At 41.0% G+C, this 14,864-nt stretch overlaps 1 protein-coding gene across 6 annotated transcripts in view; it reads right to left on the minus strand.

The window, feature by feature from the left end:
• The window catches only part of pde4d (phosphodiesterase 4D, cAMP-specific), a 221,847-nt gene that overhangs the window by 38,542 nt on the left and 168,441 nt on the right, over positions 1–14,864 (minus strand). Inside the window, exon 1 of one of the 6 annotated variants that reach the window (XM_039802620.1) lies at positions 8,941–10,104. The exons of 4 other annotated variants lie outside the window; for them this stretch is intronic. In XM_039802620.1, coding sequence (XP_039658554.1) covers positions 8,941–9,068 — 128 coding nt within the window. In that variant the 5' untranslated portion in view covers positions 9,069–10,104. Of the gene's footprint in view, positions 1–3,226; positions 3,382–8,940; positions 10,105–14,864 lie in introns of those variants that run through there. One more of the 6 variants, XM_039802618.1, reaches the window with a different exon arrangement.

Consider the following 14,864-nt stretch of genomic DNA (forward strand, 5'->3'; position numbering starts at 1 on the left):
AACACTCATAACATGGTTGAAGGGTGTTTTTTCGTCTGTTTTTATTTTATTTTTTAAATATTCATTTATCAGAATTATTTATCGGCCATTATAAACGGCGATACTGATAGTTTGGAAAATGCCTAATATCGGCCGATAATATCGTCCCACCGACGTATCGGTCGTGCTCTACCCCAAAGGAAAACTTGCAGTTTCTCATTAATATACAAGACTTGTACAGAAGTATGCACTGAAAGAAGGTAGGGCTCTCTCTCTCTCTCTCTCTCTCTCTCTCTCTCTCTCTCTCTGGTTTTTCTTGCCCTGTCAGGTATAAGCAAACTGAAACCTTCCCTTTTAGTCGTAACACTGCTTTAGTGCTCGCAGTCACTGCGCCATTCAGAAAACTCAGTCAATCATGAGAGACATACAAAGAGGTCACCATGGCAATGCGTCATCTCAGGTCACATGTTTCAAGGCAAAGGGGTACTTTGCACTTAACTATGAACCTATTTTCAGTCCTATTCATCATCTCAGGTCTGAATTCCTAAAGGTCAAATTTGAAAAATATGTTAGATAACTGGCATGTTGTCAGACCCTATGAGTGGCCAGATAACATGTATATTTACGGCCTGCCTGAGATGCCCAACTGCGGACTGACAAAGGCCAGAGGCAAACACATGAGTTTAAAGTCACACATTCCCCACTTATCCACGTTTTATCCCAGCACACCACAACATCCCTACGTGTTTTAAAGTGGGAAAGAGGCGTTACAATAGGTGTGGAGCTAAAAGGACTTCATAAACACCTGATCGCCAAATCCTTATCTTTCACCTTTTACCAAACTCCCACAAAGCTAACACGCTGGAAAATACTCAAAATTCTGTGTACACAAACCTGCATTTACACAACTGGGTGGAGTGGGGTCTGAGTTTGGTCAAGCCAAGGGGCACGTCACACACAGACACCACATCGTTGTCTTAAATACCTAAGCACACAAGCACTCATGCAAGCAGACAAAGCATACACCGTCACACGTGCTGCGTTCCGGTTTTGTTCCGTCCTCCGCACGCGCCATTCCACACTGGGAGCGTCTCACCATACAGATCCACTTTGGCAACATGACTGAAGCGTGGTGTCGCTACGTCATACATCCAAGGTTGCTGCTCCATGCCCTTGACCGGCAGCTGATTGGACGAACGCGTCACATGGGTCTGGCTACTTCATTTCAGATCGACAAAGGTTAGTCTGAATGATTTTTGCCTACTTCTATTGGATAGTCAAGTCATGTTCAACGGATTCATTTGCATCAAGATGGGCATCGGCCAGCTTTTTGGACATGCAGCATTTTTTCTAATGTAGCACCGCCTTCCTGGGATGCTTTGCAGGCGCGTTAAAGTCGCTTGGCATCACCCATAGGAATAGAGTGGAGCATGGCGCGACAGAAGCGTCACACGGACAGGTGGATCTGTACGGTCAGAAGCGGAGCGTCTTGCTGCCCGACTCACACATTTTATTGTCTCTACAAATACTTTACAGAACAATTACGGTTTTATTAAACTAGTATCTACCTTCTAAGCACTCCTGTAATTAAACTCCATGCCCTCTCTTTTCTGGTGTTGTCCTGATAAAAAGGATCTGTGATGTTTTATTATTTTTTCCACCTCTAAGATGAATCTTTCGTTGTCTGTGGTCTTGTAGAGGAGACGTAGACAATACGGGGGGGGGCTGGCTGTCCGGGTGGCTCGCGTGAAAATAGACCTGGCGCGTATCTTTATCGGAGAGCCACTTCACGCACGCTTCTGGGACGCGCCGTTGCGCGGCTGGTGGAATATCAAGGATTGACTTGAATGGCCGCGATTGCTCGCCTGTTAGAAACACACACACACACACACACACACACACACACACACACACACACACACACACACACACACACACACAGATACTGGACATGTGTGTTTTTATGTACTTCTCTTGATGAGAATTAGCCGACTTTCTGCATTACACACGCATACATTGCACAAGCACACCCACCCTACCACAAACAGCTTATCACTAGAATTATCACCTACAACTCAGGTTTAAAGTGATACTTATAGTCACAAATCTACTGTAAATCTTGTAAACTCAGTGATAACAATTGTGAAATACCAAGCGATGATGAGAATTAGTGAAAGAAGCCTTGATACAACAGTAAATAACAGAAGAGAAGAGGGAAGGACAGATGGAACAGGCGGTATGCTTTGTCCAGCTGAGTACTACTTTTGTCATTCAAGAAGATGGCTCATACAAACCTAATACTGCGAGATTATTAGCTTTTAATATGCTACATTCAGCTCCAACACTAATATGAGTGTAGCTACACTACACACCCTCAAACCACATCACGTATTGTCTGTAATCTGCACCGCTCAGTGAACTACTACCCTCAGAGACCTAATTAATATGTCTTCATTTCACACAAGCGTCATTTCCTGCTGGAGAGGTTATAGAGCATATTAATAAACTGACAAAGTGTGAGTACTGTGAACCTCCCACAAACGCTGTGCATTTGACCAGGGTTGTTCTGATCCATTTACAGCTCTGCCTCAGAGTACAACAATGAAAAAACTGTGCTACAGGGCAGAGTGCTGACAAGCAAGGACAAGTTGAGACAGGAGGGGAAGGAGACATGAGGGGGAGGGCAGGGCAATTTATGCCCCTGGCATGATCTCTGCATCCTGCATTCATCTGGAGCCATTTGCAGACAGGACAATGTATGGAGCAACACAACACATTCTTCAATGAATGATTCCTTTGCTGTTTTACACAATTTCACTGGAGGAATAGACAGTGAGTTCTAATGAAAGCACACTGAGGTTAAGACACCAGGGTCATGACAACTACAGCAAGTGTCATGTCGTTATTAACTCCGTCTCATAAAGCACAAAATAAACTAGAGTTAAGGACAGACCAAATCTAAAACCGATCACAGAACTTGTAATGCCATGCACACAAAAACCCTGTAACTGACATATCTACAGGGTACAGAGGGTTTCCACAGCAAACCATGGAAGAGGCAGAGACGTTTTAAGGTCAAGAAGAGTGATGGCAAGCAGGTACAAACAAAGTAAAGGAAGGACTTCTGGGAAGAAGCCGGTGAGGCAGAGGAAGTATTTCGGAGAGCGACAAACAGGCGGATGAAGAACAATAGAGCAAAAAAAACACAGGATTAACATGGAAATATTAAAGTTCTCCATCTATTTACCATATTCCCTCTGTGTTCTTCAATGAGCTGGTGGAGCGCGACCGTGGTTTAAGAATGATACTCATGGTCTGGCTTTTCCTTCCACATTACATCTGCAAACACACACACACACACACACACACACACACACACACACACACACACACACACACACACACACACACACACACACACACACACACACACACACACACACACACACACACACACACACACACACACACACACACACACACACACACACACACACACACACACACACACACACACACACACACCCACCCTCTGGGCCACCTGGAGTCCTCTGACCAGCCCTCTGCAGTGCCTGACCACAGTCCTCACTGGTCTGAAGTGATCCAGTGGGAGCTTCCTTCCCTCATTGTTAGTTTGGTGGAGTGGTCAGGTCTGCCAAGCTGCTTGAGAGCAAACCCGAGTACAGTCAGATCCAACCCTCCGTCCAAGATTATTCCACACCGCTGCTGCTGCTGCTTTTCACCGAGCTCTGAGCGTTTTGACAGTAGGTGGTTCTCTACCCGGCTCTCGCTCTGTCACTCACTTGCACTTTTCTTTCTTGCCAGCGTGTGATATTCCTCTTTTCTCATCCATCCAGGCACACACAGTCTGTTCCACTTTCTCAATTTGCTTCTCTCTAAGTCCCTGAGGTTGTTTTTTTTCCTGACTGGTGGAAATAAGATCTCCTCTTCCTAACACGGTCTTCCCCCTCCCTCCTTACCTCTGTCTCTCTCTCTCTTTCACGACTGTGTCCCTGTCTGAGTTACTAGACTCTCCTGTGCTGTCTCTCTGCTTCCCTAAGCTGCAGCTTGGGTATGTCTGGAGTGGGAGTGGTTGTTTTGGTAGTAGTAATTCCTTGAAGGGCGGGACTTGGGTCAGTCATTTGGCTGCCACACTTACCTAAAACCAACAGCTAAAGCATGTCAATGACCTGGAGAGAGCGTACAAAGATAGAGTTGGTTGACTTTCATTATTGCAATAAAAGAAGCAATAAAACAAGGATTTACTGAAAACCTCATGCTTTTTTTGTGTTAATAACGTTAGCATTATTAAAATTGAGAATAATGTGTGGGAGTGAAAATAGGTGAAAGGAATTGAGGACAAAATAAATTTTACTTTTAATCGTAGCAAGCGATTTACAATTTTCCCAAGCACCAACTGAACCTATTTCAGCACTCTATTCAAAGACGTATTATTATATTCCACCTTAACAGAATGGCTTTCTTTTATTTCTTATCATTTCCAAAACAGAGTAGGTTATTTTTATCTTATTGTGCTCATTTTCACATAAAAACTACATCCGCAGTGCCCTGCTGGCTATAAAATAGAATCATCAATGTGTTACTATCTATAAAATTGTTTTGAGTGTGGAGCTCAGATGGCATTGTCTGCTGTTAGAGTTGTGGTCAAAGGAGCTAACATTAGCACTCCACCAGGCAGACAGGTGTATCAACTGTCTGGGATGTCAATCACACATGAACGAGTGAAGCCAAGCAAGCTACTCCACTTTTGTATGCACTCTATGCATTTCATGTGTGTAGCTTATAGTATATTGGAGGATCACAATGGAAATTAGACATATACAATAATGTAAAACACACAAAACAAACAAATATGATGGGATATAAAAGTCAACAAAGTATGCATGTGCAATTTCAGCCTAGTATACAATATGAAGAGATTCACATGCATAAGCAGACACATAGCATATGTAAGGATTGTTTCACTTTTAAGCATTATCTTGCATCTTCATATTCTTAATCTAGGAATATTTATGGATTTTGAAGCAGTTCTTTCTGATGCAGCTTTGAAAGCACCAGTGATGACTGAAGCCTGACACTCAACTTGTAAGCACTGAGAATATTTACATGTCATGCAACTGATTGATCGATAATACTGAGGTCATCCACTTTATGGCCACTGATGCTTTAGAAAATTATTATGTACAGTACTGTAGATGTGCTTTTATGTCATGGAAGAAAGGAGGCAGACCTGGGGAAAGAGCGACACAAAGGACGTATCCTATTTTTTTTGTATACGCACATGCAGATGAGCTCACGTGCAGAAACAAAACGACACATGGACAAAACATGGCCACTAGCCATACTGTACACACAGACACCTCAGAGGGTCCGAGCAAATAACGCAACAAATTAACATTAAATGAATGCTTTTATGTGCACAGTAACTAGGCCCTGCACTACTGATCTAAAAGTGCATGAGAAATCAGATTGCTGTGTAACCATGTATTGATTTAAAGGATGGCGTCCTTCCATATCCCCATGTGTCCTATCAGTTTCAAATTTCATGCCGGAAAAGGAATGAACACTAATTAACGAAAGACACTTCTGAAGCTTTTCACTCCTGACTGACATCTCTTGGACAGTGCAGCTGATTTCATGCTGACAAGGTTGATAGTTTATACTGTATGATTTACATTGATATAAAAATAAAATACTTAATACAAATATGTGTGGACCACTTGAAGTGAGTTACAGGAGTTGAATAGGCACATCTAATGCTTTCAGTGTATGGAAGAATGATGGAGTTTATAGCTGAGTCAAAGTGGTGAAACTAATCCGATTACCACGGTCTGCACATTCCATGCGGTCAGGGAAAGAACAACAAAAGAGAACAGTTTCCTTAAGAAAACTCTTTCCTCCCCTGCCTTAAAACCACATGAATCCCAAATGAAAACACAACAGACAACATGATGACAAGACTTATGCAAACATTATTCATCCCATGTCACCATGCTGAGTTCCATATTTAAGAAACTGGACATATATTATTATTATTTTACTTTAAAGACAGATCTGTGACCCAGCTTGCAATCAGCAAGCTGGGTCTTAATCCGTAAGAAACTGATATACCTACAGTTTGGCACACTATCGCTTCTTGTTTTCCTCTCTCTACTGTCTCTTGTGAAAAACAACGTAGCCCACTGGTGCATGCATCCATTCACAGAGACACACACTCACACACAATGAGTATTTACTTTTAGACTACACTACTGCCATCCCCAGGAAGCAGAGGTGTAAGACACAGACAAAAATAATGAACCTGGTCCTGCTTAACAGGGGTTGAATTGCAGGAGGTAAGAATGTTATTTTTCCTACAAGTCATAATCAAATTGTAAAATCCGCATGAAATCAATTTAACTTGTACTACTTTCAACACTATGTAGATCCCTGTATGCCAGAAAAAAATCAATACCTCATCAATACACCACCATCAATAAAGTATGTCTTAATCTTTGAATCTTAAAAGACAATGCATATATTCTTATTAACAAGTTATTTGTTTTTTTCTGTTAGAGGTGATGTGTTTTATTAAAAAATAAATAAAACCAATAACAACCAGCCAAATATGTAGTGATCTTGTTTATACATTTCTCACCACAGTAGAAAAAAATTGCCTCCCATATATATTCCCAATAACGTAATTTTGTAAGCATTTAAATATACTAAACAGTACATTATCATCTTCAAGATTACTGCATTTGTCCCTAGGGAACTTTGTCTTGGAGATAAAGGCTGCCCCAGGCCACAGACAAGTGCAGACATAAGTGCATTCAAATACATGCAACACACATCCTCATTTCACACCCTCCTTACAGTATGTCCTGAGTTTAGGAGATCCACTGATAAAGGGATGAAAGAGTTTTTACCTATTCAAGCATCTTCTCCTGTATTTAATAGGAACCCTATAGTATCTAGCTGATGGGATCAGTTTGTATTCTGAATACAGGACATGGAAGGGGTCCGCCATAATTTGTCTAAGCCTATTTAACTATAATCTTCTGAAAGAGCATTTTGAGGGGAGGGATGCTCCCTATCAATTTCAATGCTGTGGGGACCAGTCAAAATAACATCATTACCCTCTGTCCAACCCCAAACACCCTGAGCAAGAAGTAAAGTCTCTGTTGGACCCTAGTGCTTACAGAATTCACATGGACATTCCAAAACAGATTACAGTCGATAGACGCAAGTATTTGCAAGAATAAACCTGGTTAATACAAGCGTTATGGACCAATAGTGGAGAATAATCCTCCCAATTGCCCTGGATCAAAACTAATTTCCTCTTCTTTTAGTGTTTACAGGTGCTTCATTGCTAATGTAATTATTTCTAATGAATTTTCTTTTTGTCTTTTCAGGTCCGTTGAAATTTTTGTAAGAAAACAAAACAACATTTACAGTAAGAACCCAATAAAACTGAATGAATGAAGTGAGTGAATTAATAAATATTTCAGTTTTAGGCAAAATAGAGGATGCAATCAAGCAATAGAAGGTTACTGCTATTACATTATTGTAGGCTAAATATATTATGTTATTGGTGACTTATTAAACCCCACCTGCATTATCTAATAAGCACCACTTATGATTATTCTGTCTTAATCCTGTTCTATGCAATTCTGTGCACATCAGAGAACCACTGCCACCTAGTGGTAAAATTGGTATAAGTGTTATAAAAACCAGTTGCATAGATTGAGTGACCAACAGAAATAATTGATTTTGTTTAAAAGAAAAAGACCTCTCCCATGAACCAGGTTCAGTATATGGTGCAGATAAACACACTCAGTAAATGCTGATATAAATAGCACTTCAGTAAGGAGCAGGCAGTGAGCACAGATGGCTGGTCCACAGTATTGACAAGGCTCCATCCATATCTATATGTCTACAAACGCCACCAGCCATTACCGCGTACTCCATATTCAAATACTATAGAGGCACAAACACACATACACAATTGAATTTCATGTTACACACACACACACACAGACACACACACACACACACACACACACACACACCAGATGATAGCACATCTTAGGTTTTGTCAGGGTTCGCTGAGTACGTATTAGTCAGAGAAATGCAGTATAAAAATGGGTCTAACAAGGTCTAAACATCTTCTGTGTGAGCTTTAATGGACAGAGAGTGCTCTGATGATTAGCTTACGCTCTGCTGTGGTTAGTGAATGGACTTGTCCTCTTCATCACCTTGATGCTTTAGATGATGACTGGATGAAACCTGCTTATTTATCATTTACCTGGCTCTTAAACATGTTTTGTAAAATCAAAATAGCTACTCCGCATGGAACACAGAGAGACACAAACATGCACATACACACAATTATACACACTTCAGGTCGACACTATAGGTTCAGCAGAGTAAAGAGCAGAACTACAGCTTCGACAGAGCTCTAACAACACAACCAGCCACCAAGCAACCACCATTTACACAACGCTCGGTTGTGAACACTGTTCCAGTTCTGTGTTGTCCAGGTGGAGCTATTCATCAGCTAATGTTCTGATAAGAGATACAAACACAAAAATCTGCACACTAACACATTACATAGTCACAGTTTACACTCATGGAGCAATGAGAAAGAGATTTTTAGCTCGGCTGATGTTCAACTTCACCAAGTTGTCTTCTACTTGTTACTTTCTTATTCACTCTATCTCAACTTTTCATATGCAAACAATGGTTGGATAATAATTATAGAAAAAACAACACAAACAGAATCTGCCATTAAGCAACACCAATGAATATCAGATGCATTTAAAGAATGCAGATACTATGAAAGAGTTCCACATAAAAACAATGCCTCAGTACAAGACAAAGTTTAGGCTAAGGTCACATCATCGACATGCTGTCCCACTTCCTCCCACAAACAGTTTTAGTCCCAGTAAGCAATCATACCCTCTCCTGCCACGGGGTTTGATGTCGATGGGCTTGTTTGTAGCAAAGGGTGAGCCGTTGGAACAGGCGTGGCGGTAGCGGGCTATCCTCTCCAAAGATAGATAATCTGAGTTCACAGGTAAACTCATTTTGGTGAGGTTAACTTCTTAACCACAACCACACAAACACACACACACAGACACACACACACACACAGACTTGTGTCAAGACCGATGTAGAGAAAGAAAAGATAGAGTGACAAGCCTGATAAAGCTATCTCAGTAGGAAGGAGGGAGGGGTGTGTGAGATGGGTGAAGAGAGGAGAGGGCTCAGCATGGGTGTGACTTGTTCAGGAAAAAGAGAGAGTTTGAGATGGAGAGATGCAGGAGAGGGAGGAGCAAAGTGCAGAGGTAGAGCAAACGTATCTTTTCTCTCAGTTAACAATCAAGAGTCAGTAATGACATCCACAAGAATCTTTTTAGTGATAGTGTAGACTTGCAGCAAAGTTACATAATCATGTTGTCTGTACAATGCCAATCTACATCAGGTGAAGCTTTATGACGGATAAGTGAGTAAGGCAATCAGTGTACAGTAAATATGAAAAGTAAGATGACATTGATCATGTCCGTTCACTTTTCATCATCCATCAGAAGTCCAGATTTAAACTGAAACATTAGTTTTAACAATAAAGTTGCTCCCACTGCAGGTAATGCTGTAGTTTGTATCTTCCATACTGCCTGCTTCTTCATGCACACTGCCAGTAGGTGAAATTGTACCACAACCCATATTTTTGTCAGTGGTCTTGGGTGATCCCTGAGATTGTTGGTGAGGTGTGTTTTTGTGTGTGGGTTTTGTGTGTGTGTGTGTGTGTGTGTGTGTGTGTGTGTGTGTGTGTGTGTCATTTAATCACACAAAATACTGATGTAACAGGCTACCAAATAAACTGAAATTTTTCAAAATTGTAGGGAGCTTCTCTAATCATGAGCTGTCATCCAAATGTAGTATTTACTTACGGTGTGAGGGGTAAGTTTTATACCAGGAGAGCATGTAAAACACACCAACTTTCCAATTCTCCCAATATATACATCAAGCATTAGTAATATGAGTAAAAAACAGAACACCTTAAAAGAATGAAGAAATTTGCTTCATGAAGCTAAACGACATTTGACTTGCATGTCAAACTAACTGCTGATTGGTAAAAAAGTGAACAGTGGGATACAACAAACATACAGTACATAAACTGTAAAACTATTTGGTTAAATAAGTATTTACAAAATGACTAAGTCACTTGTTATCAGGGCTATTTTTTACTCAAAAAAGTCCAATTTTATTTATTGAAATTGAATGAAACCAACGTAATTCTGCCAGCCCCAAGCCCTGTCTCAACCATAGACTGTAAAATGACTGGACAGAGCATGTGTGACATCACCCATTGGTTTGTGGAGATCTGCTATGAGTCGTTGAGTTTGTCGTTACGAGCGCAGCCATCCTAGTTGCGGATGTGACGATTTTAGACAAGAGGATAGAGTGAAGGAGGAGCCACGTTACGTTACACACTTTCATATCATAGCCACGCCCTAAAACACCCCCTGCTTTATCGTCGTTTTTAAAATCAACGAGACCATAATTGTAAAAATTAACATCATTCTGTGTTGCAGAAGACTAGCGATTGAGACCATAAAGTCATTATGAAAATGTTTACTGAGGTAATAAATCAAGTGAGAAGTGAGTCACTTTCTCATAGACTTCTACAGAAACCAAACTCCTTTTGCAACCACAGGTGTCGCCCCCTGCTGGAATTCAGATAGAATGCAGGTTTAAGGCACTTCTGCATTTGCAGCACTTCGCCGAACCGGATGCTCGGTCCACTAATTTTACTATGGTCTCAACTAGTGATGTTACCCGTGAACCCCCTGCTTCGAGGCATGTATCGAAAACATGAACCAATTTGGAATTAAGCTTTGTATCGGAGCTTGATTCATTTTGGGATAATCACGTCACCAGTGACGTCCGAAGCTTCGTTTCACACACACACACCCACGTGACTGCTTTGAAGTTTAATTCAAAAGCTGCGCGAGCAGCGCGACACGGGGCGCGCCTCTGTGGATTGTTGCAGTAGGAGAGTCAACAGAGTCAGGAGAGTTAGTGAATAGAGAGCTTATTATAGTGAATATTATAGCCAGTAGAAAGTTCATAGCGAGTAGCCTAGTTTATAGCGAGTTTATTGCAAGTAGCCTAAATTTATAGCGAGTAGAGAGTTTATAAAAGAGCGTTTATAGCGCCTTCTGCACTGCCTATCTCACCTATTTGGCTGAGGAGACAATGTTGCTCTAGGCTACGTACTTAATATAATCACAGAAATGTGTGTGCAATATGCAATGTGTTCTTCATTCATTTCCCTCCCAAATTGATGTATTTGTTTACAAACACAAGACAGTTCACAACCAAAATCCTAACTTTATTGTTCTTTTTTTTGTGGAGAAGGCAATTACATGTTTATTTATGCTAGGTCCCGCATAGGCTTATGCGACCAGCGGACGCCAATGCTGACTGCCGAGTGAATACTGTGTTGCGTACATTCAAAGTCGTACGTGGAAGTGGGGGAAGTCATTGTTCCTGCTGATTAGGGTTGGGCATCGAGAACCGATTCCTACTTGGAATCGTTTCAAAAATTACGATTCCATCGGAATCGTTTCTTTATTGGAATCGTTTGGAGGATTTGGTTTCAAATCTGATCATGGGTTCCAAATTTAACATGCACAAGTTTGGGTTTCCGTAGCGGCCAGGCGCTTGTTGTGTTGCAGCCATGGAGCACAGTAAGCGGTGCTCTAGTGTGGCCATATTTTACATTGAAAAAGCCCTGTTAAACTGCAACCCACCTTTGAATAAAAATAAAAGTTTCCTCTTATTTGTGAAATAAGCATTTGACCCATTTCAACTCCACCCCTCAAAGAATCGGAAACGAGAATAGATAAGAACCGGAATCGAAAGGAAGAATCGGAATTGGAATCAGAATCGTTAATATCCAAACGATGCCCAACCCTACTGCTGAACTGCACAATCTGGCACAGTTTATTGCAATTGGTACCACATGTTGTCCAAAACAGTTTTTTTTAAATGGAACTTTGTCACTGGCATCAGTTTGTTAAGTGAAAATCACATGTATATGGTGGATAGAAAGCATTCAGTCATAGTTCTCGCATTAACACCATTTCCTGAAGGCAACATGACATGACAGAGGAGTCTTCTCCCTTCTTTGTTAGGCTGTCACTCATAATTCCAAGCCCCTCTGAGTTGAAGCCACGCCCCCTACACAAAATCGGGGCCAAAAGTCTGAAACTGAAAAAAACTGATCTGAAACTGAAAAAAAAGATTTGAAGCTGTAAAAAAATAAGTTTTGAATCTGAAAACATGAAATGTGGAGCTGAAAACAATTATAAAAGTGAGAAATGAAAATAATTTATTTTAAAATAATTCCAGAATTTAATCTAAATTTTATTCAAACTGTAAGAAAAATGTGTACACTTATTTTTAGTTTGAATATTTTTTCAAGTTTTAGACCAAAACTTAAATTTTTAATTTCAAGATTTAGTTTTTCAACTATATATATTTTTTTCAAATTAACAAAACATTTGGCCCTGATTTAGCTCCATAAATTTCTACCACCAGGGGGGAGCAGAGTACCACAAAAAAACGATCTGGAAACAACGGTGCAAACCTTGTATCATGAGAAATACATGTCAAATTAACAGTAACTGCAATTTGAGTCAACAGTGAGAATTAGTAGAGCAGATAAATGTAAATTCATTTCTAAGAATTAAGCATACACTTGTGTTTGTAGATAGGATTTAAAAAAATAATAGGAGCTGTAGGTGGAACAGGATCAACTGAGAATGCATATTTATGATTTTTCAAATGAGATTACTGTCATTTGTTATCGTGTAGTGTAGTATCATTTTCAGTCACTTTATCACTAACAAGATAACATCTAAATCACTCCAACTGATACATCTCTTAACTGTTCCTAGCTGTCAGCAGGGGGCAGTCTGCTCTGCAGAGAAAATGCAGTTACAAGAGCTAAACCATCAGCAGCTCAAACACACGAGTCGTGAATCTCTGTGGAGTTACGGCTTCTGCTCAGCTCTGACAGAAGCAGCCAGCATGTGACAACAGCTCCTGGGTGGACAGGGAAGCTGTCAAAGTCACAGTCACTCGCACTGAACATCTGAACACCACTACATGTACAGCCAGATAAAATGCACACAGATCAATACAACAAGGCTTCACAGATCTCTACTTCACTTGCACCCTCTGACAAACACACAACCTGTAACACAAGCATATGTCTGCCTATCTGACTGAGTCGGCCACACACTGTCAGTGGCAGCGACGAGCTGTGACGGAGCATCAGGTGACAGTGGACTGTCGTCACTCGGTGTCCCTGAAGCTCAAACCAGAACCCCCCTATCTGAATGTTCAAACGTGTACATACAAGCAGCAACACCTTTTCAAATAGAAGGTATGGGTAATACAGTAAAACTGTATATTCTTATTTTCAATAATACATTGCAAATCATATTTTAAAATGGATGTACATATTGGAAATATTGTTGATTCAACCCAGTAGAGAAAGAAAGCCATACAAATGAAAATTTAACATTGTCAATATATAACAATGAGACCATGGTCTTATATTCCATTGTTACCTAAAAATAGACAACAAAGAAACACAAGAGAAAAAAGCTGACTGCACTGTAATCAGTGACAGAAATGAGCAGGCAGGGATGCAGACTCCACGGGTTAAGTACAAAAGTTCATAGCTAATTGACTGGCTGTGTGCCAGAAACACAGCAAGGGCTTTGTGATGCACTCTCCTCTCATGACTGGTAGGGTCAGCCACCTTGTTAGGGGCTTAGGATTGATGTTGCATGACAGAGGATTGAAACAGGAGCGTTAGGTAATTCCATAAAAAAACATATGAGATGTGGCCGGGTTGATCAGTGGGTAGAGCAGGCGCACATATACTTAGGCTTATGCCTTGACGCAGAGGTCCAGGGTTTGAGTCCGACCTGTGACAATTTCCTGCATGTCTTCCCCTCTCTCTCCCCTTTCTCACCTAGCTGTCCTATCGATTAAAGGCAGAAAAGCCCAAAAAATTATCTTTAAAAAACAAAAAAAACACATGAGAGACCAACTGAATGGCAAGTTAAGTCAGTAAAAGATGACTGGTGAAAGAGAAAGGCAAGGGAGAGTGAAGACTGAAAGTTAGTAACGTTTGGTATTGTTTTTTGAATTTTCCAATACTATCGCTGATAGAATTCCTGGGTTTACCGATACCGATGGTACCGATACTGATACTATATAGTTTAGGACATGTTTTTTTCAAACTTTTCCCCAAATTTTTAAACGTTAGATCTCTGAACTAGGGATGCTTCAATTCAAGTCACAGAATTTTGTTGGGGACCAAGAAGCTGGTTAAACAGTGATTTGGCTCAGATTGAGCTGACTGCAGAGACAAAGGATCTTGGCCTACATGTGAACCCCAAAGCCAGTTTCACCAAACTCCTACAGGCTGCTACTTGGAAGCAGAGTCCCTAAGATGGAGATTCTCCATTCAACACGTGGAGGGCACGGCAGACTGGTGGTGAGACAAGGAACTGCTTCACACCTGTGAGAAGGTTGCGCTCTCCCATTGGCTGTCGGGTCTTTGAATGCACCACCCCGCCACTAGGAGGCGGAGGTAGGATAAAAGCTGTCGGCACTGTGTTTTCTTCGCTTTTCACGGTAACCCCGGTTGCTGAAAGGAGGCACACTAGTCCGGACTAGCTAGCTAGCCAGCATCACCTCGCTGGTACAAAGTTTATATCGGCCTGATATACAAAGGGGATCCGAGGAAATACTGGCCGAAGTATTCCTTCATCTGCAGCGGGCTTAATCAGCCTGGA

This window comes from Perca fluviatilis, chromosome 6 (genome assembly GCF_010015445.1).
Source record: "Perca fluviatilis chromosome 6, GENO_Pfluv_1.0, whole genome shotgun sequence".
NCBI classification, from domain to species: Eukaryota; Metazoa; Chordata; class Actinopteri; order Perciformes; family Percidae; genus Perca; species Perca fluviatilis.